We start from the raw sequence: 26,710 nt of genomic DNA, 5'->3' as shown, positions 1-26,710 counted from the left end.
TAAACCTATTACTTCTCGTCCTGCTATTACAAGACCTTGTCAATAGTCCCTCCCCATCCCTCCTGTAGGCCCCCTTCAGATACTGGAAAGCCACTACAGGGTCTCCTCAAAGCCTTCTCGTCTCCAGGCTGAAGAGCCCCAACTCTCATAGTTGAGCTCATAGCAGAGCTGCTGCAGCCCTCTGAGCATCTCCATGGCCTCTTTTGGACTTGCTCTGATAGTTTGGTGTCATTCTTGTATCAGAGGCTCCAGAGTTGTATGCAGTAGTCTGGGTGTAAAAACTTGCTGGATGCTGCTGAGGCATCTTCCCAGGGCATTGCAGAGCCACTTTGACATGCAAGTTGTGTTTGATAAGTAGTAGATTCTCTGTCTTCTCTTACCCTGCAGAGACAGGCACTCTTTGCAATTACAATTGAAAGGTGATTTGTAAGTTTCCAAAGCTTCACCGAACACCCCATGCTTTTCAAGAGACCAGACCTTTCTTTTCATCAGACTGAGGTGATTAATGGTTTACATCTCGGAGATGTGGACTGGATGAGGCACGTAGTGCCATGGTCTAGTTGATTGGACAGGGCTGGGTGATAGTTGGATTGGATGTTTTTGGAGGTCCGTTCCAACGTGGTTGATTCTATGAGTAGAGTTCAGCCCTTTGTGCCACTTGGCCGCTCACAGTGTGTGTGACTTCATGTATGCAGCTCAACAGCTCTGCAGCGGTAAAACCAGGCTGGGACGAGGGCTCCAGTGCCTGTGTGTGAAGGCAGCCCTTGGACCTCCCGATTTAGCGTTCTATTTCTGTCACTTTCTGGTTTTAAGCTGCACACGCTCTGTGCAACTCCATACTTGGGAGATGCTCTGTGCACCCTCGTGAGTCACTCAGGCTTCTAAACTCTGAGAGTTACATGTGTTAGGCATCTTGCTGGATCAGACTAATTGTACGTATTTATGGAGGCAGACTGACAGGTTCACTTAGCATGCTAAAAATAATGAGGTTCCCTCAATTTATGCAGCAGGAAACCTGATATTCCTTTTTCAAAAGGAGGGCAACGATTTGGTTCAAGAAAGCAGTGTGATGGCGTGTTTTGACTTGTGGGGATGTTTTTAGAAGCCTTGAGGCATGGAGCTTGCAGCAGCTTTCTTCTAGTGCCTGCATAAAGGATGTCTGCACTGTCTTGGGTTCTCTATTGGAATTCCCCCAAATAAATTTCATCCTGTAATTTCAAACAGTGCATGGTGTTTTTCCTGCTTTGAATGTTGTTTTCCTGTTGTTCGTTGTTAAACTGCTCCTGCCTTTAAACCTGGAGCCTCTTTCATGCTAGTGGCAGACAGTCACCCCTATGTGCCTGGGCATCACAGCATTTGGTGGCAGTATTCCTGTGGTAAAGGACACTGTTTCTCTCTCTTCTTCTGGGGAGTGTTAATGTATTTTGAGTTTGTGTGTTGTTTTGGAGAGGGGGGAAGAAGGTAATTGATCTCAGCTTGTCCTTTTAGCCAGGCACGTGGCATCTGGGCTTATGGTGTATTTTCAGAGATGAGGAACAAGCAGCATTGAATACTCTGCTAGAAATAAGGCTTCAGGTCTACAGACTTGCCATCTCCCTGGCCAAAAATGGTCTGGTGCTGCCAGACTTCTGCTCTTTCATGTGCAAAGCTTCTTTCTGAGTTACAAAGTGCAGTAGCACCTTGGTGCAGAAGACACATAATTGAGGTGTTTGCATAGGTATCAAAACGTCTGCATTTGCCCTAGAGTAAATTCTTAGTGCTCAGGTGTGTTAATCTAGGCTCAATGCCTAGCATAACTTGACATTTGAAGAAGAGGTGAGTAAAATGGGATGGAAAAAAGATAGCAGGAAGAGAGAAACTAGGCAACCTTGCCTGTGAGGCAGGCTATTCATGCAGAATAATTTGAATTTATTTCCCCACCTTTCCCCTATTTCTGTGTAGTAGTCTGATGATAAAGGGCTTTTCCCTGAGTTATTTTCTGTTTGAGTTTAATGTCAGTATGGAGATTAAAGATGTTTGTTTTCTGTTGGCTTAATAAGTTTAAACCCAGCCTTTGAAGTCAGGTCAGTTGAGATTCTTTAGATGAAAAATCAACTCTTTATTTGGTAATCTACCCAACACCCTCAGATTTCGAGCTTAAATAAAGTACTGCCGCTGCTACAAATGATGTCATTATTGCCTGAGGTTTGTTTAAGCAGAAAGCTGAAGTCAGCTTGAACAAAACTTGGCAAAAGTGGGATGTTTTATTCATGTGGATGGTTTGAATAATGTCCCAGAGTTTCCGTGGTATAATTTGGTTGCACTTCATGTTTAAAGAGACCCCTACCCCCCTCATTCAGAGAGAGCCTTTTGGTTGGGCTTCGTTTGCAGGCTCAGGGTGAGTGGTGTATGATTGCAGTGTAAATACAGAGCCTTTCCACACGTACAAGCTCTCCTAACGGTTATGAAGCTCTGCTGAGGGGTGGAGGGCTCTACCTGAGGGACTCAGAGCTGCCAGTGAGCAGCCTTGGGTATTGGGAGGCAAATGAAAAAATCCCATTCATTTCAGGGTTTCTACTTAGCCTTTTCCTCCTGCTCCTCCTTACTCTGTATGGTGCCTTTTGAACTCTCAGAGGAGGCATTCACCCTTCTTCACTGGAGGGTGTCGAGGAGCTCATTAGAAGGTGATTCGAGATGGATGTGTGCACGCCTTCAAGTCCTTTCTGCTGGGTCTTCCCTAACCTCCTTTTCCCTTCGGCAGCGCCACCTCTGTCCCTTCCGCAGGTCCTTGCAATCCCTTCTCCCACTGTATCCCGCTCCAGGCTCCACCAGGGAAGGTGGCAGTGGGGGAAGCATTACCTACTTTTGAGTTCAAGGGATTTGTGCTTCTGTGACAGCTCAGTTCCCCGCAGACTGTATGCACTGCTTGTTCCCTAGCTGAAGACTGCAAAAGCAAGTGGACTTTACTGTTCGTGGTTTATGGCAGCCAGCAGTGGACTGTGACCTGAAAGCAGAAGTGGAGGTCTGATGTAATGCTGCCCTGGTAGAATGAAGGAAACCTAGACCTTGATAAACTCAGAGGTTTCCGTGGATGGTTTCTATTCATGATTCTGATTCCACATGGTGTTGGCCATGGGAACAAACATAGCTGTGTCAAGCCTGGTGGCATAATCTTTGTAGTGTGTTCAGATAGTACTTTTCTTGCTGAAATTTGTAATTTGGGTTTTCTTTCTTGTGCTGCATCTGCCCCTGTATGAGCCTATTTTAAGTTGGGTGTTCAGTTCAATACGGAGAAGTTGCAGGTCTCCCTGTTAGGATTGTGTTAATGAATTCCACAAGTGCAAAACAGCAATAGTTAAGATGGAACACGTCAGGCAGAGAAAGCTAATTACTTCCATTGATTGCTTGGAGGCTTGAAGCTGTGTGTCAGAGTGTCTTTGTATTGGAGAGGCTTTGCAGCTCCCTGCGGCGGGAGCTGAGGTTATCACTACGGGTCGGGGTGAAGCCCAGGTCCGTTCCTGCAGGGATGCAGCCAGGTGAGGCCAGGGGAGGGGAGTGCAGATGTGAAGATGTGGTCCCAGTGCCTTCACCTCTACCAGAATGATTGCCCCTAGCTCCTGCCAGAACAGGAGGTTGGCCAGTGTGTGTAAATACCTCTGTGCTGGTTTGCAGAGCAGATGGGATGAGGAGAGGCAGACGCTTTTCGTACTGTTTGCAGGTCTAGAGAAGGCTTCCACCGCAGTCTGCTGATGCTGTATAGACTCTGCAGCTTGCTGTAACTTTGGCCGAGGGTGATAGTTTAGCTTCTACTATCCACTGCGGACCTGCAGTGCCACTAGCATTTTCCAGTCTGTTTATCACTTGGTGATTTTCATTTGTTGCTGTAGAAACGTTCAAGAAGCCACGGCATTAGGAACCAGATAAGTATCCGAAGGCAGATTCTAATATCGTCCAAAAGTTGAAGCTACTAAAGATACACTTAAATATAATTCCATGGTATTTCCTCCCTGTTATTCAGCTCTTGAATATTTTTTTGGATCTAAACCTAATGCTGAGTGGAGAGAGACAGCTTCTCTCCCCTCCCTTCTTTTTGTAAAGCCTATTGAATTGTAAGCAGGGCACAAAGCAGTGTTTGTTCTGGAGCCCAACCTGATGGGCTGCGGGAGCCCTCGACAAGGGCCCGCAGTGCTCCTTGCCGCGGAGTCGCAGGAATGCTGCTGTTTGCGGAGGGGATGGCTGGGCTCACTGTCCAAACAGATCTCTGCTTGCCAACTGGGAACATATTGCAGTCTCTGTGAGGCACTCCATCACGGCTTGAATAGCTCCTCTTGTGCTCAGGCTTTCTGAATGCAAGAGAGAGAGAGAGTGAAATATTCTTTTCAGCTTTCTGCAATGTCAAAAAACCTTTAGTGACCATATGAGAGCATTGCCTTAATGCAGGGGTTCAGAAAGGGAAGGAAGTTAAGAAGAAGGGATGAGATTGTTACCATTTGTTGCTATATTTTTAAACTCTTTCCCCCTTCCCCCCCAATAAAATGTTGCTTTATCTACTTCTGGAAAAAATCCCTCATAAATGTACATTTTAAACACCCTCTGCAATTTATTTGGGAAAAAAAGTTTGCTTGTCACTAACAAGTCTGTTGCAGCTCTTTCCTAAGAGGCTAAATTAGTGCCTATAAAATAATCATTTTCATTTTCTAAGCCTTCTGTTGTAGTTTGTAGATGTACTTTCATGCTGGAAAATTACTAGAGTGCTGCCTGCTTTTACAGCAGCTTTTGACTAACTGCACCCTTACCTGTGCAACCTTTATCTGATGTTAGAGGATTTAATACAAGCTTAATTCCATGAGTCTGATACTGAGGTATCCAGTGGAGATAGCTTAATGTGATTGTGATGAATCAATCTGAGAATTGTAATGCATACTACAGTGACATGAGGCTCTCTGCAGCACAAGTAAAATTTCAGCCTTGTTCCTTTCCCTTCCCCCAAGAAACATTCTCTCCTTCCCTAACTGTATTTATATCTAACTTAAATAAACATGGGTTATAATTCCTGTAAGTGCACTGCTCATCTATTTTTGTTTTCAGAATGCTTCACAAGCAGTTTTATGCTTCCAAAGTTAAGAGAGCTTTTAGATGGTGTGAAGAGCATGAGTTGCTGGGGGGCAGAAGAAAAAAGAGCATTTTAAAACCAAATGGAAGATTCTGAAACTTGCTGAGTTCTGCTGAGGACTTTGCAGTGTGCACACACTATCTAAGAAACAACAAGAACGTGTTTGTTCCTGGACTTTTGTGTGCAGGAGAGGGAGAGGAAGGACTTCACTGCTGTCACTGTTTCTATGGTGACAGCTCAGTCTCGAGGTGGTATTGACATAAATTATAGTCAATCATTTATAGCTAGAAAACTTAAAAGCAAAAATTAACCATGCCTGAGTGTTTATAAGCTTTTCACAGTGTATTATAAATTGTATGTGGAAGTTTAATTCACTCTCTGCTGTTTGCATAGCTTATTGTACTGTAAGCTGCTGATAAAATACCCTCATGTGGTACATGGTTCTATAAAATACCTGTTAATGGATTCAGTGCAGTATATTGTGATTAAAAACCATCCATAGGTGCACGATGTATTTACCTTCAAGCAGGAAAAGTTAAACCCCCCTTGCAAGTTTTACTAGACAGTCCATTATCTTTTACCATATGTGTCTTGGTAATCACAGGAACATTTTGGTTGGAAGAGACCTTTCAGATCACAGAGTCCAACCAGTCTTTAACTCTGCCAAGGCTGGGGCTAACCCATGGACCTCAGCACCACGTCTCTGCCTCTTGGAAACACCTCCAGGGATGGGGATTCAACCACCTTCCTGGGCAGCTTGTGCCAGCCTTTGACAACCCTTCCAGTGAAGTTTCTTCACATGCAACTTGAGGCTCTTTCCTATCAGCCGGTCACTTGTTATTTGGGAGGAGAGACCAAGTCCTACCTTTCTCCAGCCTCCTTTCAGAGAGCTGTAGAGAGCAATGAGGTCATTCCTCAGCCTCCTTTTCTTCAGACTAAACCACCCCAGTTCCCTCAGCTGCTCCTCACCAGATCTATTCTCACAGGTACAAAGGAATCAGTTGCAGCACCACCGCAAGAGCAGCTTACACCTGCAATTGTCAGAATCCTGTTTTTAAAGCAGAGTAATCTAGAAGGAAGCATTTAGTTCTGGCCACATCTTAGCAAAATCTCCTTTGCAGGACAAATGGGCTCAGCTTGAAATCCGAGCCTGCAAGTTTAGGAATTAGCCCCATGTGTCTTGTCCCACCAACTCAGACTCAGGCCTGTGGCTCCTGCCTTGCCCAGCAGCAGTGCCAGTTGTAAAGGCAGCAATGCCATATTGTGCAAAGCTGTGGGTTTCTCTGGCTTTCAGAAGATAATGTTTTTTTCACATGACTTGTAGCCAGGGGCAGTGCAGCCCAGACTAAGCTCCAGATGGCAACTGGTTCCTATCAGCTGGCTGTGCATTTGCTGTAGTAGGTGCAAGAGTATCCTAAAAAGTGGCTTTGGCTTGGCAGGTCTCTTAAATTGCTGCTAGCTAGAGGGAGAACTGGAGTGGTGGGTAGAGAGCATCACTCAAATGCTTGCCTGGTTTTAACCAATGTCATCAGAGTTTTCCTGCAAAATGCTTGATTCTGGCAAAGTTGTGTTTTTTATAGGAAAGCCTTTGCTGGGTGGCTCGCTTCAGAGCCTCTGCTCACTCATTTGGCATAGTGATGTGCTTTGTTTCGGGGTGAGTTTTGGAAATGTGAACGTTGCACTCTGCCTCCAGTCACTGTAAGCAGTGCTTTTCTGCGTGTGCCACTCTAGGGTATCCCTCAGAGCATCACTTGGGTGTGGCTGGTGCACTACCATGTGGAGCAGATGAAAATCTTTCATCGTGACAAGTGTAGGTTAAAATGTCACTGCTCTTAGTTTCCCCAGAGTGATTCTCTCATCTGTGCTAACCTAAGTGTATACAAGTACACGTGTATCTGTGCACATAGAGAAATGAGAGCAAGGAGGGAAACCTGTAACATATGGTGTGGAAAAAAGTCTTTCTCTTGTGCTGACACAGCAAAAGTTTTCAGGAAAGGTAATTTCCCTAATGAAAACTGCCTTGATTTAATGTAACTCAGATGCAGGGCAAGATGTGGAGGGACAAGCCACATTTTGCAGAGAATTCTTTGTTGTTTTCTTTCACTCTGGCTCTGGGATGTTCTGTGGCTTATTGAATTCTTGGTATTGAAGGAGTGATTCAGTGGTTGGAGAGCTGAGCATCACTATGATTTATTTCTATTCCTGATTCTTTCTCTTGCTGTTGATGTGGCAGTATCTGATAGTTCCCCCTCTTTGCTGTTCTCTCCTACAAAAGGAAGTATTGTAGCTTAACAGGATAATGTACAACAGGGTTGAGAGGTTTTCCTAATGCTGTTGTGTGTAAGATGTAATTGTTGATGCTGAGCTTTCTTCCGGGAAATAAACAAGGTGAATGCGATTCTCCTGTTCTGGGCTGTTCTGCTTGCTCATGCCTGGAGTTCAGCATAAACCACTGATGTCTCACGTTCACTTTCTCTGGCTAGTAATAAAGGCAGGCACTGGTGTTGCCTACAAATCAAAGGCTAGCTTGCCTTCCAAGGCTGAGATAACCTGGCCATAACGTTTGGAGTCCAGGAGTGTGATACAGAAGCCTCACAATATAAACTTCAGTGGCTGCCTTCTCTTTTCCAGCAGAAAAGGAGATGAGGAGCTCACGGCCAAGACTTGAATTCTCTGCTCTTGAAAGAATCACTGCATTAGGTCTTTGGGGCTGCTGCAAATAAAGACAAGAAGTTTATCCAAGACAGGCACATCTGTGACATGCAGTGTGGGTGTTTTTTTTCTGAATGCATTATGTTTCTGGGACAGAAAACCATTTCTAGGTCTGAAATAAAAGCAGCAGTCTTGCAGGTTAGAGGGAGGTTGAATAAATCTGCCCTGAGTTTGATGTAACGAAGTTAATAAATTAACTGAGGTAGCCAGTGCATGAGGTGTGTTTCTTCAGGATGCTTTTTTTTTAGTACTCTCAAACCACTTGCTAAGCATTGCTGCAATCTTGACATCAGAAGGGCTTGCTGTGACCAGTGCAGTCTTCAATTAGGTTGATGAGAAGTAACTTCTGATGACTTCCAAGGAAAACAGCTATGTTAATTTTTTTTTGCATTCTCCACTAATACTGATTTCTCTGAATTATTTGGGTTTTAGCCAACCTCTGTGTTGCATGCAGATTTCAGTGTTGTCTTGATGAATAACTGCAGGAGCAGATACAGGGGAAAATGGTTGAGTCATGAGCCTGAGACCCATGAGAACAGATCTGAAGCCAGAGTGATGCAGTGTTAGAGAGCAGGGCTTTCTTCAAGCAGTGGAGATTCTGAGTCACCAGGACAAATTGTTTTCATTAGTTTTTTTCTTTAATTGTGTGCTGGGAGGGCTAATGCACAAACTCTTGTGACCCAGTGAGTTGTTTTGCTCACTGGTAGACAAATACTGCTGGATGTGCAGCAATACTGACTCCAGATGTTCCTGGCCCTTCATCATTGTCGGCATTTCTGCCTGATTGATGGGATTACTGAAATGGTTTGGAAATATGAAAGCTGCTGTTCACTGCTTTACCTCATAAGCAGTTTGGTTTGGAGCATCTGAAAGGACAGGGAGAGAATTTGGGTGGAGGAGCACCTCCTGCTGCAGGCTCTACCAAAGATAGCATCAGCCTGATGGTGCTGTGAGTCCCAAGGGTTGTCTTGGAGGCTGGATCATTGCAGCTTCCCCAGGCAGGGTGTTAGGACAGTATGGATTGTATAGACCTGGCAGTCAGATGTGTTTTGGTTTAGTTTTTTCTATCCTTTCATATTGCTAGCAGAGATTTCCAGTGATGACTTGGAATGGAAGTGAGGAGAAATTAAAAGAGGAATATCCCTGTGGATTTCTTCTTTCCCTTGACTGAGAAGCACTTGGGCTGTGGGTGCAACACTCAAATTGCACAGTTTTACCTGCTTTCAGCTTTTGGCATAGAAATACCTTTCAAATGTAAGAGTTCTGAACAGAAAGGATGGTTTCTAGCTTAGAACAGCAGTGTTTGGTAGCTGTTTAGGTACAGAAATGCTAGGGAGAGTGTTTCTTCTGTGTTTTTTTTTTTTAATGCTCTACAATAATTTAAATGAAACAAGGTGAATAGAAGCTCCCATCCCTGGAAACATTCAAGGCTGCTTTGGATGGGGCTCTGAACAACTTGATCTGGTTGGAGGTGTCTGTACTCACTGCAGAAGTTTTGGATTAGATGACCTTTAAAGGTCTCTTCCAACCCAAACCACCCTAGGATTCTAAGGTGGGTGAGATTTGTATTTCCATCAGTCAGATTTACCCAAGGCTACTCTGCTCCCTGTTTCTGTCAGGGCACACCCAGTCCTTGCTCTTGTTAGCACATGCATTCCTCCAGCCACAGGGATCAAAGTTAGGACTCAGAATGCTACCTTTTGGACACGTATAATTTTTTGTTTAATAATGCACTATATATATTTTTTTTGCTTTAGCTGCTGCATCTCCTCCCTTCCTATGCGTTGTGAGGAGCAATGCTATAATACTGAATTTGGACTCTGTACTTCATTAACTGAGATGTTAGATCTCAACAATAGACTCGAAGTACCAAGACACTCAAATAATTCAGAAGATAGTTTTGCAACCTAAGGTTGTTAGGAGGAAATCAAGAGCATTCCTTGAATAGTTGCAAAGTAGCTAAATCCCTCCTCCCCGCAGCCCACTTGCTTTCTGCAAATTCCAGACCCTGCGGGTGGAGTTGTCATGGTGGGCTCTGTTGTGCCTGGGTAATCCCTCTGGGAACCTCGTTAGACTGGGAAGGGCCTCAGCAATGGGATTATTGCAATGCAACTGCATCCCTGAAGCCTCCTGAGTGGAGGCAGCCGTGCCAGCCTGCTCTCCTGCGAGGCGAGGCTTTTCTTTGCTGGGATGGACAGGCTGAAGGCCTGGGAACTGCTGAAAAGATAGCTTTTTTTTTGCTCTTTTATTTGAAGACTGATTAATAACCACTCTGCTGTACCAAGCTCTATGTTATTCCCCTTGAAACTCCTCGGTGATGCATTCCTGAAGAGCGGTGGCCCACTGAAGTGCTTACTCCCTGGAGGATGAGGAGGTTTTAATTCTCTATCACGTTGTACAGTGAAAGTTTTGGCTAGTGAATTAATTTTGTAGCTGCTGTGGCCACCAATAAACTCCCTTTGCCAGAGTACTTCAGATGTGCTCTGGAGATGCTCTTTTTAAATGAAGAGTGTTGTTTTAACATGAGATGGATTTTGTTAATTAGGCAGTATTTATTTCTCTGTAGCAGCTGACAGAGAAAGGGAAGGTCTCCTTCTCCCCACTCTGTCATGCCTGCATGTTAGGATTATTTATCATGGAACACTTTGGGTTGAAAGAGACGTTCAAAGGTCATCTACTCCAACCCCCAACCCTGGCTAGGGACATTGTGGGGACACAGGAAAATAATAATTCATGGCTTCTTGCCTGAAGGCTGTGGTGCTGTCATTAGCTGAGAGGTGTGTTTTAAAACACAACTCTGATGCTCCTTGCGGTGGCTTAGCTTAGATGTATGAAACATGAAGTGAAAAGGAGGGGAAGATGATGGGACCCTTCAAACATAACCTGGTGAGTCATAGCCTTCCACCTCACTGTCAGTGTTTATAAATGAAAGCAGGCTGTGTAAAGAGCAAGGTAGTGCTTTCTCCACAACAACCACCATGCACTCGAGGGCTACAGAAGGTGTCTGCTGGAGTAGAAAAGGTGAGGAAGAACCAAAGTGAACCAAAGCTGCTTTTTTGTTCCTCCTTTTGATTTGGGTGGCTCTGCTGGGGTTTGCGGTGGGTTTTGAGCATCTTCCTTTCAGTTTGGCGTCACAACAAGAGGCGCAGAGAAGAGCAGCAAAAAGAATCAGGGGCTGTGAATGAGAGCTATGAGGAAAGCTTGGAAAGTGGGATTTCTTTGGTCTGTGGAAGAGGAGATTGAAGGATGATAGGGTGAAAAAGAAGGGAGGCAGGTTGGTGGAAATAGAAGGTTCCTCTGTCCATTGTCTTGAGTGGAGAATGACCAACTGACATTTTTTAAAGGAAAGACATTCTGGTTGGGCACATTTCCAATGCAAAGGTAGGTCATGGAAGACACAGGCTGAGGATGTTGTGGGCTTTTGGTCATTGGAGATGCTGAAGAAGCAACATCAATCAGAAGAGGCTAAGGCAGAGCTGGCTTTCTATGGGGAGAGGAGAGCTGTGCTCCAGCAGCTCCCTGGTTTGGGGAAATACTTTGTTTCTCTGTGCACTCAATGACCCAGAAGTACAATATTCTGTTTGGAGCTTCTTTGCTTAACATATATACTCTTTGAGTTCTTCACGAGCTGCTTCAGGATCACACAACCACTGTGAAGGAAGGAGATGACTGTCACTGTGGAACAGAGCTCAGCTGGGAAAGAGTTGGACTCTCTGAGGGCATCTGTGGGCACAGATTGTCACACTTAAAATTTTACCTTGCATTTTTTCCACTGTTGTTGTGGTGTAAGTGCAGTACTGTAACAAAACTCTTAAGAGGGGCTGATTATATTCAATAGCATAGAATCATAGAATAGTTTAGGGTGGAAGGAACCTCAAAGGTCATCTAGACCCAATGCCCCACCATAGGTAGGGACATCTTCCACTAGAACAGGCTGCTCAAGGCCTTGACATTTGCTTTTAATATATATTAAATACATGGGAAATTATATACAATATATATTTTTTAATATAAAATATATTTTGAAATGGTTTATGTCCATGTTTTGATGAGTGCTTCTGCACCAGGAAGGTGGCAGTTTACCAGAGCAGCACAAAATAACATGGCACCTGCCTAAGTACCAGCAATATTGATGTTCCTCCTTCCCTCCCCACCTCCACGCTATTAAAGTGCTTTTTTGGTGCCACTTAGCTATTAATTGCTATGTTTTTTGATGAGCACATTGAGAATTTTAGATGATTCACTGAAGTCCAGGATCCAAACATGTCACAAATCAAACTCGTCAGCCCCTGGGATGATGGTTGGTGGCACTGTGTCAGTGCCAGGCAGGCGGTAGGAGTGAAGGTTTGCTTTGGATGATGCTTCTGGCTGTGGGCGGACAGGTAGAGAATAACCATCACCTAATGGCTGCCTCCTTTGGGGCAGGCAGAAGAGACCATACTGTGTGACTGTATTGTTGGCTGTGTTTTGGGTCTGTTGCTGATTGCACAGTCCTTTTGGTGTTACCATGGGAATGCAGTAATTACATTATGAATAAGTGGAGCACTTTCATTTGCAGCAGAAGAAAAGGTGGTGTTGTATAATTACCGCTGTCTTTGATGGAAGTTGTGCTCAAAGCTGATTGTTTAGCATTTGTACAAACCTGTTGCAGAGAACAAAACCTTTTATAAGTCAGTGCCATTTGATGAAGCTGCCAGAAAGCTAAGGCATGTACACACACTCCCCAAAGAGCAGTTACGTCACTAGAATGTGTCCAAGAGCTGTCTCAAGGTTGTGAAGGCAAAATCACGTCCAGAGCTGAGCTTCCATCCTTATGGTGTTCTCGTGGCTCATTGCTTGTCTTTCTACAAATAAATAACCTTTGTTGATATCAGGCAAATATTTTGTGTTGTAATGTGAATGGTAATGCTGTTAACTGGTGCAAAAATAAACTAGTTCTCATTTCATGACATCTGTTTCCCCTAAAATTGAATTCTGGTTAAAAGTCAGTGCAGTGGTTATATAGGCCTGGTGGGAAGCTCAGCTGGAGGATGCTAATCCTTCTGGTGCTGTGCAAAGCTTTAGCAGTGTAAAAATTTGATATGTTAAATGTTTTGATTCTAAAATGAAGCCTGAAGCTGCCAGAGCTCTCCCATTGTTTGCATGGGCCAGCAATAGTGTTTTGGTGAGTTATTCCCATTTCTGAATTTAGCTTTGTGGTCTCCTCTTCTCTCATGGAGCTTCCTGCAAAGTTCAGGCTGCAGCTTTCCGCTCAGCATCTCTTCTGTCTCACCTTTCTTAGTTGTGATCTTCTCTGTTCATCTGCAAAGTTTCTGGTATACTTTTGTCATAAATCAAAGGGTTATGCAAAGGGAAAAGTAGTTAAAAAGCATTTAAACGTGAGGAATACCTATCTGTGTTTTCAGAACAGAGTATTTTTCTATGCAATGCCCTACCATTCTGCAGGAGCTCAAAGATTTTTTTTTTCAGGCTTAAATATTTTCTTATGACCTAAACTCTGTTCTGGGTTTGTGTCCAGTTACATTCCCACAAGCTTCCTGTGTGACCCTCCATCAGGCATTTCATTTCTTTGTCCCACAATTTCACTTGTGAAGTGAGGAGAATAACAACCTCGCTCCAGCCAGATGTGCTGGGGATGGATTCGTGAGTCCTCATGGGGTAACGTGGTGCTGGGTCATAGAAATGCTTTTGAGCTCCTGCCTCAGATGTCAGAATGTCATCTTGGGCTAATAATCCTCACAAAATGAATGTCTTTCCAGTTTCAGGTTATTGTGTTGTGGCTTGTGTGCTAATGGATTAATTTCAGATGCTTTCAACGTAGTTGGTTATTCTCTTTGCTTCCAAAGTAGTCCTAATTTATTTAACAGTATTTGCCATTCAAGTCAACTGATTTTAGACAGATGTTTGTCTCATGTGTTTTAGTCTAGACATCTCTGATTTACAATCTGTAGCCCATCTGGTGAATTGCCATGGGAATAGGCTTATTTTCAATGCTTGAAGTATTGCAACATACTCCTTGCAAGTGTTTTTGCAGTAGCGGCTGACTACCCCAGCATCAGAAAAGGTTTATTTTAGCAAAAGAATCTCTCTTGTTTGTTCAGATCAGAGCAGGAAAATACTCCATTTCTATTCAAAATAACAACAGAAGGAATGTTCCACTCTAAAATGTTGCCTGCAAATTGAAACTCTAATATATGGGCCTGCTTTAAAAAAAGAAGCAAAACCCACCTGGGAACATAGAGGAGCAGCAAGAGACCTGAAGAATCCAGCTAAGCCATCCCTGTTCTCTGTGGCTGAGCAAGTAGTCTCCTCTAACCTTTCCTAAAGGCTGCAGTGAGCTTTATGTTAGTTTCTCAATCATTGGTGCTACACACAGCAGATCCTGGTGCTCTGTCCCTGATGTAGGATGACCCTATGCTGGTCCTTGTTCCCAATCACATCCTGCTACTCTTCCATCTCCACAGCATGGTGCTGACTCATAGAAAGGCCTTCATGCTTCTGCTTCAGATGTCAGGATGACATCTTGGGTAGGAGAAGAAGCTGTTGATACACAAGTGGATGATTTTCCAGGCTGTTCAAGCAGTCTGTTGGCCTCATCTGGACTTTTCTACACATAGTAAATTAGTGAAGTGTGATGAGCCCTAAAACCAAGGAGCAGAATGGCAGGTGAGGTCTTGCAAGTGATGAGTACTGAACTCCAAAGCTAAGGAACAGAATGGCAGGTGAAGTCTTGCAGGTGACAAGTAATGAACTCCCAAACCAAGGAGCAGAATGGCAGGTGAGGTCTTGCAGGTGACAAATCCTGAACCCCCAAACCAAGTTGCAGAATGGCAGGTGAGGTCTTGGCAGGTGAAGAATGGGACAATTCTTTATGGTCTCAGGGTAAATGTTTTAGAATGCAACATGCTTCAGATTTGAAATGTTGAACATTTGATGTTTGAAAAAGTATTAATTCATAATTCTAGAGGGGGTAAAAACAAGCATTGAGCTTGGCTGGCTTCCTTCTTCAGGCTGAGCTGCCAAACTGCTGCTGTGTAGCATCTTGTAGTAGTGTGATAGCTTTGGACAGGGCATGTTCAGTGCAGTGGATCTATTTTAATGAATTTCCTGTTTTTATGGGTTACTGTATTTCTAGAATATGCCCCAAACCAGATTCAGACATCTGGGAGACACATTTCAGACTAGCATGCTGCTGAGTAGGAATCTCTTGGTTCTTCCATTAAATGGTGGCATGCTGTTTTAACTGCAAACCGAATGCACTCGGGGCTCCTGCTGTGTGTAGCAGGTCAAGTAGCAAACACAGGTAAAGTAAACTGTTTTCAAGAGTCTTCAGTGTAAACGGCAAAGGTGCTGTTGTGTAAATAAGCCAGAGAACGCTCCAGGAGCTGTCTGCTTGATGCTTTTGGCACAGATTTCTGAGTAGTTTGATTTGATGTTTGTTCGAGTGAGTTTGTCTGCACATGTTGGAAACATCAGTCAAACCCAGACTCCAGACTGGATGTTACTGTAGGGCCTGTAGCTGTGATGTACCCCAAGTGTACATGACCTGCAGTTCAATGTTAACAGTGATGATGCACTGAAGCTCCAAAAGACCTGTTTGGGTTTTACAGCTTCAATTAATTTCATAGAATCACAGAATTTCTTAGACTGGAAAAGACCTTCAAGATCATCAAGTCCAATCATTAGTTTCACACTGACAAGTCCTTGACTAAACCAAATCCCTCAGCACAACATCTAAGCACTGTGAATTGCTATGGTTGGAAAGGACCACCAGGATCATCCAGTGCAACCTTCACCCAGCATCCTTCATCACTAGACCATAGCCTCAAGCATCACAGCCACTCTCCTTTTAAACACCTCCAGGGATGGAGACTCCACCACCTCCCTGGGCAGCCTGTTCCAGTGCCTGACCATCTGCTCAGTAAAGAACTTCCTCCCAACATCCAACCTAAACCTCTCTGAGCACAACTTGAGGGCATTTCCTCTTGTCCTATCATTAGTAATTTAGGAGAAGAGACCAGCTCCAGCCTCACTACAACCTCCTTTTAGGTAGTTGTAGAGGGCCATAAGGTCCCCTCTCAGCCTCCTCTTCTCCAGACTAAACTCCCCCAGCTCCCTCAGCCTCTCCTCGTAGGCCATGTGCTCCAGACCTCTCCCCAGCCTCGTTGCCCTTCTCTGCACCCGCTCCAGCACCTCAGTGTCCCTCCTTTACTATAGTGACCCAAACTGGACACAGTACTCGAGGTGTGGGCTCACCAGTGCTGAGTACAGGGGCATGATATTTTTATTTTCAATTTACAGTGAGTTAACTTGGTAATCAGGGGGAGTGGGTAGAGAAATTAGTTTGTAACCTCTCCTAACGCAGTCACAGGATTGAGAGAGACATTGAAAAAGCAGAAAGCAGTCATCATGTTCCCCACCACCTAAGGAGCTTCTCGGGAAGTAACTCCATGGAGGAGAGGTGTGACCAAAGCTACAAAGCCATCAGAGAAGCACATTTTACCTACATCAAATGTGCTTCAGTCTCTACTCTCAGCTTGTACAGATAGAGGTAACTGTGTTCGCTGGTTAAACCATGCAGATATAGGAGGCTTCAGGCTGGTTTGGGATGTTTCATTTGCATTTAAATAGTCATTTGATGAGGGATCCAGCATTGGAAATCCATGGAGCCATGTCTGTTAAACTTGAAGGCTTTAGTGATGGTTTTGTGCTACTCTTAGAAGATGAAGGCGTTACTTTGTGCTAGTGAACTGTGATCTGAATAGAAAACAAACGGTGGAGTGCCAGACAACATGAATGGACATGTGGTAGGCATCTTTATTTACATGTTTATTCATGTGTAGATGAGATGACAAATAGATATGGATAAGCTTTCCATGCTGTCTTCTCCAGGCATGAGCTGGTGCCATGGAGATGGCCAAGTGCTGAATGCTTTGTTACCCCTGTGCCTTGATAAGCTCTATTGATGACTTTCTCTCTGCACCTTTCATGACCTCACCCTTGGCAGGTTGAATGCAGCATAGGTGAGAGTTTTTCCAGCATTTGAGGCCTCTTCAGAAAGTGGTCATTTTGCCCCCTCAAGCACTTACTGTTGTAAAAGCTGCTTCTTTTCTCCCTAGTGTGAAGCTTCTTTAATCTACAAATTTATACTCATCTAAGGACAAAGTGTTTGCATCTTGATCAGCATTAAATTTAAGACCCTGTGTCCTAGTAACTTCAGTAGACACCTGAGGGTTGACTCTTCCTCCACCTTTTACCACATGTGGGCAGAGTTCAGTTAGCGTTTGAATTAGCTCTCATCTAGGAGAGGTTGCACCTCAGAATTGTGATGATGTTTATACGTGCAGGCTCTTTGCATCCTGCTTTAAAGGTGCTTGTAAAGTGGTCTGACACCCTTGTTTTGGCTGGTGCTAGCAAGCAGCTTTAGACTGCGGCCAGAAAGCTGGGGAGAATGCTCACCACACCTCTGCTGTGGAAGAAAGATGATGAATGGAAGAGGATCCAGGATTTTCTTTGTTGTGTTTTCCTTGTCATCACCTTGTTTGGTCTGTAAGCTGCTTTGAGACTAACCAAGCAGAGGGAGAAGACACGTGTGCCTAACAGCACCAGGGAGCCTGTTTATGCTGATTTCATTGAGGAAATTGTTCCGGAACAGCTGCTCATCCATGTGAAAATTCAAACCCTTGAGTCCCGGCCAAGGTCAGCAAGCCCTGGGTCATTTGTTTTAGCAAAGCAGGCCAATTTGCCCTTTAATTATCTTTCCTTTTCGTTTGGTCACACCTCTTGCTCCATAGATTTACTTCCTGAGAAGAGCCCTGCATTGTGGAAGATCTGATGCCAGTTTTGGTGTGGACGGTCTGATGCCAGTTTTGGTGTGGAAGATCTGATGCCAGTTTTGGTGTGGACTGTCTGATGCCAGTTTTGGTGTGGACGATCTGATGCCAATTTTGTTGTGGATGATCTGATGCCAGTTTTGGTGTGGACGATCTGATGCCAATTTGTTGTGTATCAGAGGGAGGCATAGTATTTTTCATGAATTACTTATATCTGTTGAGCTTTATAAGATACAATGCATTTACTAGGCTGGGTTTAGTTTTCTACTTATCAAGTGCATTCTCGTTATTAAACTGTACAAGATTCTTATATTTCCAAGTGCCAAACACCTGAATTTCAGGAAGTTTCTCTGCTAGTGCAGGTGTTGCAGTGTGAAAATGTTTAGTACATCTGCTAGAAACAAGGCTGAGAAAATCCTGAACTTCAGAGAGTTTTCTGAAACTGCTCTCTGAATGAGAACTTTCTAATGAGGATTTGCTCTTGGTGATAAGCTGTGCAAAATGGTCAGTAGAAACACTGAATAAAACATATGCTCATGTGCTGGAGATGGATGTGAAAAATACTCTACAGTGGACATAGTATTAAAGAGAGAAAAATAGCACTCTATGAGTGCTAAAGAAAGGAAAATAGTGTAGTGAAATTACTTCTTTGCCGTATAATGCTGTGTGGAAAGAAAGAAATAGGGAAGATGCATTGCTGTAGCTGGAAGAACTGAAATGTCAGATTGTGGCTTCTATAATTTAAGGAAAAAATCCTGATTGAACTAAAGTGGTCTTTAATGTATGCATAAAAGGTCACTAGAGACCAAGAAAAAAAGCATACTTATTCCAAACCTGGTTTTATACAAGAACTTTGGAAGTGTCAGGTTTTGCAACCAAGGCTATAATTAGCTTTGAAAACCTTGGGACCAAAGTTTCTCAAGTACATTGTGACATGGTTCCTGAAGGAACAAAAGCAGCCAGAAGAACTGACAGTCCCTCTGTGACAGAAGCATCCTCTTGGCAGGGGAAGAGGGACACAGAGATGGGAGGTAGACTTGCTTTGATCTGCAGTGTCACACAATAAAGCATGACACACACAGAGGGAGGCAGTAATTGTTGTCATTTTTGCTAGACGAGGGGCATGGGTGTTTTTGCAAAGGCAACAGATTTGTAAACCTTTATTGGTCATCCAGAGTGGTTACAATAATTAGCTTCCTTCTGTCAGGGGAGTGACAAAACAGCACAAAAGAGGGAACCATGTAAGCTTTGAAGAGGAGGAGGAGGACAGACTCTTACTGGGGTGTCAAGCTGTTAATTAACTCTGCCACAAAGTGAGACTGAGTTGCTTCTTTTACTGTCCTTTAATTATTAGCATGTGCTAGAAATATGAAAACATGATGCTCTCCCAGCTAGGGCCAAGTATGATCTGTCACCTGCCTGGCTAATCACAGAGTTTTAGAGCTTGGAAGAGACCTCTACAGATCAAGTCCAACCCTTCTCTGCCTTCAGCCCAATGTCTCCTCTGCTTTTCCTTCTCAGTTCACAGAGGGAGAATAGTTTCCTTGCACCTGCATTTTGGATGGAGCCAGCCCTACTGTTTTGAGGCAGCCCTCCAGAAGCTGATGGAGGTGGTTCATATTTATGGTGTTGGAGCTTGGGGTGGAATTTGGCCTCTTGTTTTGTCAGCGGAGGCGGCCAGAGCTTTTCTGGCTCCTTTTCATTCCGAGCTCAAGAGACAGACTCAGTTTGCTAACAGGTTTAAAGTATTAAAGCAAGCTCATTTCAGTGTACAGCATCTGTGTTAGAATGGGCTGACTTTTCCTCCTTTAATTTAAATCCTGTATTGAACCAGGAGCTTCAATTAAAACTTCAAAAGTTCTAATTTCCTAGAGAATACATTACTTGCAATCCATCCTGTGGATACAAACAGCTGAGGAACATCCTTCACTTATTAAGAGTTTAAAAATACTTCACCCAACTAAAAATGCTTAAAAAAAAACCCACGCACACAAAAACCAATTCAGAAGGTATGACTCCAAACTGGGTGGAGTGGCTGCCACACCAGAAGGCTGTGCTGCCATCCAGCAAGACTTGGACAGGCTGAAGGTTTGGGTAGGAAGAAATTGAATGAAATTGAACAAGGGCAAGTGTAGAGTCTTGCACCTGGGAAAGAATCCCAGGGATCAGCACAGGTTGGGGACTGACTTCTTGGAAGGCAGCAAGAGGAAAAGGACTTGAGGGTCCTAACTGATGGGAGGTTGACCATGAGCTGGCAATGTGTGCTTGTGGCCAGGAGGGACAATGCCATTCTGAGGTGTGTTAGAAGGCTGTGGTTAGTAGGTCAAGTGAGGCTCTCCTGCCCCTCTGCTCTGCCCTGGTGCGGCCACATCTGGAGCACTTCATCCAGTTCTGGGGCCCCCAGTTCAAGAGGGACATGGAACTGCTTGAGGGAGTCCACTGCAGAGCCACAAAGATGATGAAGGGAATGGAACATCTCTCTTATGAGGAGAGCCTGAGGGAGCTGGGGCTGTGCTGCTTGGAGAAGAGGAGACTGAGAGGTGACCTCAGTAATGCTTATAAAGATGTAAAGGCTGAGTGCCAGGAGGATGGAGCCAGGCTCTGCTCAATGATGCCCAGTGACAGGACAAGGGGCAGTGGGCAGAAGCTGAGGCATAGGAGGTACCATGGAAATATGAGGAGGATTTTTTTCCCTGTGAGGGTGACAGAACTCTGAAATACGCTGCCAGGTGGGTTTTGAAGTCTCCCTCTCTAGAGAGATTCAAAACCCACCTGGATGTGTTCCTGTGTGATCTGGTCTAGGTGATGCTGTTCTGGCAGCAGGGTTGGACTGGATGAGCTTTGGAGGTCCCTTCCAGCCCCTGACATTCTGTGATTTTATGTATGAGTGTGGTGGGTTTAGTGTTAATTGAGGAATGATTTCACTGCAAGAATAGTCTTTAGTAATTCCTAGGAATTGTTGTGTTGTGGAGATGGGGGTCTGTATTTTACTCACTACCACTTGAAATTATTTTGATGCCATTGTTGAGAGGGAGTTGAAATAATGTATGCTAAAGTAATTTGGCTAGCCTTGAAATCACAGTGCTGGAAACCAACCACTGGGCTCTCATTCTTTTGAAACTCGTTATCCAAATGACTTTAACAGTTTGTGGGCCATGCACAAGGTGAAGAATCATCTTGCATAGTGCACCTTCTGGTGATAAAACACAGGTTTCAGGGAGTTTTTTTTGGAATGGAAGTGTTGCAGTCAACAGTATCGGTGTGGGAGTTTGACTTCTTCCTGCGAGTAGATTGCTACTCCATATGAGCAATTGGCACAAGGCTCAGAGGGACGCATACAAGGCATGGAGAGCAAAGTGCTGCTCATTTCTTGTGCAGGGCTTGTCTGGTTTGGGTGTAGAAACTCCAAAACTCTCCCATTTTTACCTTCATTCCCAAGTCAGAGTAGCTGTTTTCGAGAAAGACTGGCTAGGGCCAATAGGACTGTAAGCAGACAGCATTTCAGTGCAGGGCTGAAACAGGCTAAATGTGAAAGCTTTGCTCTGTTAAGCAGTGTTCAAATTTGAATTGCTGCCTACTTAAGTAGTGAAGTTAGGATTTTTAGTGTTGTAACAACATTTTTTCCCTTGACACAAAGCTCCTTCTGTCACTTCAGTGCCCAAAGGGATCCTACAGGAAGGCTGGAGAGGGACTCTTCATAAGGGTGTGTCTAATGGTAGGACAAGGAGAAATGGTTTGAAGCTGAGAGAGAGAAGGGTTAGGCTGGATCTTAGGAAGAAGTTCTCAGTATGAGGCTGGTAAGACTCTGGAATGGGTTGCCCAGGGAGATTGTGGATGCCTCCTCCCTAGGGATATTCAAGGCCATTTTGGATAATGCCTCAAGCAGATGAGTCTGCTTGAGAGTTGTCCCTGCCCATGGCAGGGATGTTGAGTAGATGATCTCTAATGTCCTTTCCAACCTAAGCCATTCTATGATTCATGTTTTCAAGGGGTTGAAATGGAACCATTTGGATGGCCACTGCCCCTGCCACCCCCCCAGCATTCACTTACCTCTCATGCTGATTATTTTTTCCTCCCCATTCACGCTAGAATTGTTTGCTATCTGGAGACACCAACAGTTTTTACAGAGCTAAAGGTGGTGGTGAGGAGCCCACATGAGCTGAAAAAGAAGTTTATAATGACTTTTTGTCTTCTCACTGAGGCTGTATAGGTCAAGTTGCCTACACAGTTTAGTGCAGGGAGGTATGAAGAGCAGCAGAACCACACACCTAAAATGACTTATTTTAATCGAAACTTTGGAGCTGACATATCCTTAATGATAAATCTAGATGTGACAGGTAAAACTATGTGCTATAACTGGACATGGAAAATGGACCAAAATCAGAGGAGATATAAATAACTTGGGTGGATTCCTGTCCATAACTTGGGTTTTGAGAGGTTGGTAAGTCCTGTTTATTGTATGATCATCAGCCTGAGAAGTGTAAAAATGTGGATGCATAGGAAGTGACTTTTGGGTAATGTAATATGTGCTGGGTTTGCTTGGGTCAGACAACAGACTCTGGCTCACTTGGTTGCTGGGAATTTCATTAGATTTGTCTAAACTTCAGGACCAGTCACTCCTAAAGGCTGTTACATGCCATTGGTGCCTGAAGTCCTTCATCTGTGTTAGTGCTTAACTTCCTTCCCTAGGATGTGATATGGCTGGAGATATTGGATGGCTTCTCCATCAGAGAGGGTTCTGAAGTTCCTTTTTGTGTTTTCAGTCAGCTCTGCATTTCAACTTGCCACTACAATGAGCAGAGCTCTCTGAGCTCTTAAGGCTACTTTACAGACTTTATTGGGTTGCAGGGACCCTCAAAGGTCATCTTGCCCATCTTGCAGTGAGCAGGGATACCTCTAACTAGATCAAGCTGCCCAGGGACATATCATGTCTGATCTTGAATGTCTCCAGGGACCACATCCCTGAGCAACCTGTTCCAGTATTTCACTGCTTTCATTGTACAGAATTTCTTCCTTATGTCCAGCCTAAATCTACTCTGATCCAGTTTAAAACCATTTGCCCCTATCACTTCAAGCCCTTCTAAACAACCCTTCTCCAGCTTTTCTGTAGGTCCCACTCAGATACAGAAATGTAGCTGTAAGGTCTTCGCAGAGTCTTCTCTTCTCCATGCTGAATAGCCCAAATTCTTTCAGCTTGTCTTCCCAGGAGAGGTGCTTCAGCCCTATGATCATTCCCATGGCCCTCCTCTGGACCCGCTCTGGGCTGTGTCCCCCTCATAGCTGGACACAGTGCTTCAGAGCAGAGTGGCTGTCTTGACCTGCTGACCATGTTTCTTTTGATGCAGCCCAGGACACCACTTGCCTCCTGGGCTGCAAGTCTGCATTGTTTGCTTTTGTTCAGCTTCTCACCTACCAATGTCCCCAAAGTCCTTTCCTGCAGGGCTCCTCTCAATTTCATCATCCTCCAGCCTGTATTTATCTTGAGGGTTGCTCCTCATTCTTTGGCCCACGGCAGATAGGTTAGCAGGTTAGTGTAAGCATTCCAGTATGTTATAAGGTAGTAATGAATTTAATTTTACTTTTGAAAGTAGTAAACTCTCATGGCAAATGCCTGTCTGCTGCGTGAAGGGTTGGTTTTATTGCCTGCTCTGTGTGACATTGCCTATTTCAGTGGCTGAGTCAGTGAGCAATTGTGCAAACCATTTCCATTTGATCTAGACACGTGCCTTGAGCCGTGAGGTTCCGTTTGCCAAAGCTGAATGGTTATGGCACTTGCTTTGTTGTACTTGTACTCAGTGCCTCAAAATGGGACTTGCATGTTCAGGGCTGGATTTTGCAGTGGAAAGCGTAAGCTTCTTGCTTGTATAACCACATTCCAAGGTTAGTCTGAATAGCTGAGATAATGAATTTGGTCTTTATATGTTCTTAAATAGATAGATAGTTTTTCACATATGTGACTTTTTTTGGGTTACAATTAGATGCTTTCCTTGGGAGCTGCCTAATTCCAGGCTGCACAGTTCCTCCTTTGTCCTGTACTCCCATATCTTCGAGGAGAATAACTTAACCAGATTTCAACCTAGGAATTGTGGGCTGCTAAAGACCATATTGTGTTACCGCTTAATGTTGTAGAGGTTGATCAGTGGGTAATGCAAAGTCTATGCTTTAGCTCTTTTATGATGAAAATATTATTTCAGCAGAATATATGGTAAAGTCATTGGACAATGATCTTATTCTCAGAGTGATGGCACAAAGCATTTTCCATGGACCAGAAGTTAGCAGAGCTGCTCTTTTTGTTATTGCAGGCTTCAAAAGCGAAGCTATATTTAGCCTTTTCTGAGCAATTGTGTGATTTTATTATTTGGTTTATTTGTTCCATTTTTCACTGACAAAAACCTATTATCTTATTGCTGTCTTTCTCTCAGGACCAGCAGAGGTTCCCATGATGTCACCCAATGGATCCATTCCCCCTATTCATGTGCCTCCTGGTTACATCTCACAGGTATGCCTCTTGAGGAATTAAAATGTATAGACAAGCAACAGCCTAGAACCATGTAGGGGAAGTCTATTTGGTTGAAGTTCTGTTTACAAGTATGCATTACCCTTTTCATTAATATTTTCATGCTCCTCCTCTGTGCTGACAGTACACACAGGTTTGCACAGGTGAGCATGCAAGTGCACCTTCACACACTGCTATGCTTACCAGCTGGAGGGCTTTTAACTCTAGCAAAAGTTACATGTACAGATTGAGCCTCTATGTGCCAGTCCTCTCTCTCAGACAGGAAGGAATCCCTGCTGTTTTGTATAGGCTGGGTTTTAGATGTTCTTGCTGAGCTAGGCACTTTGGTCACCTTTAACTTTTCTCCAAAAGGAGTTTTATCCTAGAATTTTATCATAGGATCATAGAATGGTTTAGGTTGGAAAGGACCTTGAAGATCATCCAGTCCCAACCTCCTGCCATAGGCAAGGACACCTCCCACTAGAACAGGTTGCTCAAGGCCTCATCCAGCCTGGCCTTGAACATCTTCAGGGAGGGAGCATCCACAACCTCCCTGGGCAACCTGTGCCAGTGTCTCACCACCCTCACTGAAAAGAACTTCTTCCTGACATCTAGTTTGAATCTCCCCTCTGCCAGTTTAAACCCATTACTCCTCATCCTGTCATTACAAGACCTTGTAAATAGTCCCTCCCCAGCTTTCCTGTAGGCCCCCTTCAGATACTGGAAAGCCACTACAAGGTCTTCTCGAAGCCTTCTCTTCTTCAGGCTGAAGAACCCCAACTCTTGTAGCCTGTCCTCATAGCAGAGCTGGTCCAGCCCTCTGAGCATCTTCGTGGCCTCTGGACTCACTCCAACAGTTCCATGTCCTTCTTGTGCTGGGGGCTCCAGAACTGCACACAGGACTCCAGGTGGAGTCTGATGAGAGCAGAGTGAAGAGCAGAGTAAATCCCCTGCCTTGCCTTGCTGGCCACACTGCTCTTGCTGCAGCCCAGGACATGGTTGGTGTCTGGTCTGCACACACACATTGCTGGCTCATGTTGAGCTTTTCATCAACTTAAGGTAATGCCTTAAGTTCTGGAGTGACAATCGAGACAGGAAAGCACAGGATGCCAGTGGAAGTGAGAGAAGGAGCCACCACAGCTATAAAATACTCTGTTGATCCTCAGCATCTTCCCAGCAGAAATCCTGTGGCGTATCAAGAACTGGAGGCTTTGAGTTGTTTTCCAGAAGAGATGTGATTTAATTATCTATTTATGGAAAAAAAATGGAAGAAGCTTTCCCACAAATCTGTCAGGTTTTGGAGCTCTTGAGCAGCTACTGCTCTTCTGGATTAAAAAACACTTCAGATGACCAGATTGTTTGTGTTCCTTCCATCTTCTGCAAAGCTTCTGGACTGTTTCTGAAGTAAGGAAGGAAAATAAAATCACAAAGAAAGGTTGATGTAAGGCAGAGTAGCTGTGAGCAATACGATGCATCCTATCATTTCACCATCATTTCACCACTTCCATCGAGACCTGGAGAGCACCAAAAGCTCCATTAAATGTATGCAATGTATTTCAGCTGTCCTTGATGGAACAGCATAAGAACTTGTGATACATACATTTTGGCTTCTTGCTAAGAAGCAGAAAATAGATGATGTCTTGGAATCTCTTCCCCTCCCCAGGAAACATGTGAGCTTGTGTAAGTCTGAAAAATTGCGGATGGTGTCATACTTAAATCCCACAAAACGCTGCAATCGCTCTGTGGTATTCTGACTTCTGAGCGGGGTGAGAACATGCCTCGAGCACAGGGAGCATCAGCAGGCAGCCTAGGGGAGAGGACACGCAGGGCAGCAGGGTGGTCCAGCGTCCTTCTGCTTCTCAAGCATCCCAGGGTGGGTGTATGCTTTGAGACCACATTTGCAATGCTGTTTAATACTCCTCATAATTTAAGAAACTGGCCCATGCATAACACACAGAGGAGGTTTTAGAAGATGCACTCTTTCTTTTGAAATAAAACCTTTTTCCTTGTTAAAATACTCTTACCTCCCAACCCCTGCACTGAGATAAAGAATTGAGTAAAATTGAAATGCTTTCCAAACCAGAATGATGAAAGTCCTCCACTTGGAGCTGTCTGAATTCAAGTCCTCCTTACTGCTTTTTTGTGGACCACCATAATAATTCACTAAAGAAGATTTAAAGTAGTTTCTTAACCAATAAAGAAAAACCCAACAAACCCACCAAAATCCTTCTGAAGATTTTTTTCCATGGAGCTGGAAGTTTTAGGCAAAAATTCCCAATTCAGTGGTTGTTTTTTTTCAGCAGCATAATGTGTGTTCTGCTCTGTGGTCAGTGAGGGTCTTGTCTTTCAGATGACTTCATGTTAAATACTAGTTGAAAATGTGTAGTAGTCAAATAAGCTCTCACTGTTATATACATCCCTGCCATATTTGCTCTTGCTTTTGTCTATTGCCTTGTAGTTAAAAACTCTGTTTTATGGTAAACAGTGTAAACAACTTAAATATAGAATGGTAAGGGAAAGGTGAAGCAAATTAATGCACTTTGAGAGACGAATCAAAATAGATTTGATTTTTTGGGT

The 26,710-nt window shown here is 44.1% G+C and overlaps 1 protein-coding gene across 4 annotated transcripts in view; it reads left to right on the top strand.

The window, feature by feature from the left end:
• Positions 1-26,710, top strand: part of FNDC3B (fibronectin type III domain containing 3B) — a 269,308-nt gene that overhangs the window by 106,364 nt on the left and 136,234 nt on the right. For all 4 annotated transcript variants that reach the window (XM_064164835.1, XM_064164834.1, XM_064164833.1 and 1 more), the window contains exon 4: positions 24,060-24,136. In XM_064164835.1, coding sequence (XP_064020905.1) covers positions 24,060-24,136 — 77 coding nt within the window. The remainder of the gene's footprint in view (positions 1-24,059; positions 24,137-26,710) is intronic.

This window comes from Pogoniulus pusillus, chromosome 26 (assembly GCF_015220805.1).
Source record: "Pogoniulus pusillus isolate bPogPus1 chromosome 26, bPogPus1.pri, whole genome shotgun sequence".
NCBI lineage: Eukaryota > Metazoa > Chordata > Aves > Piciformes > Lybiidae > Pogoniulus > Pogoniulus pusillus.
Note: the sequence above shows the minus strand (reverse complement) of the source record. Positions and strands in the feature narration are given on the sequence as shown.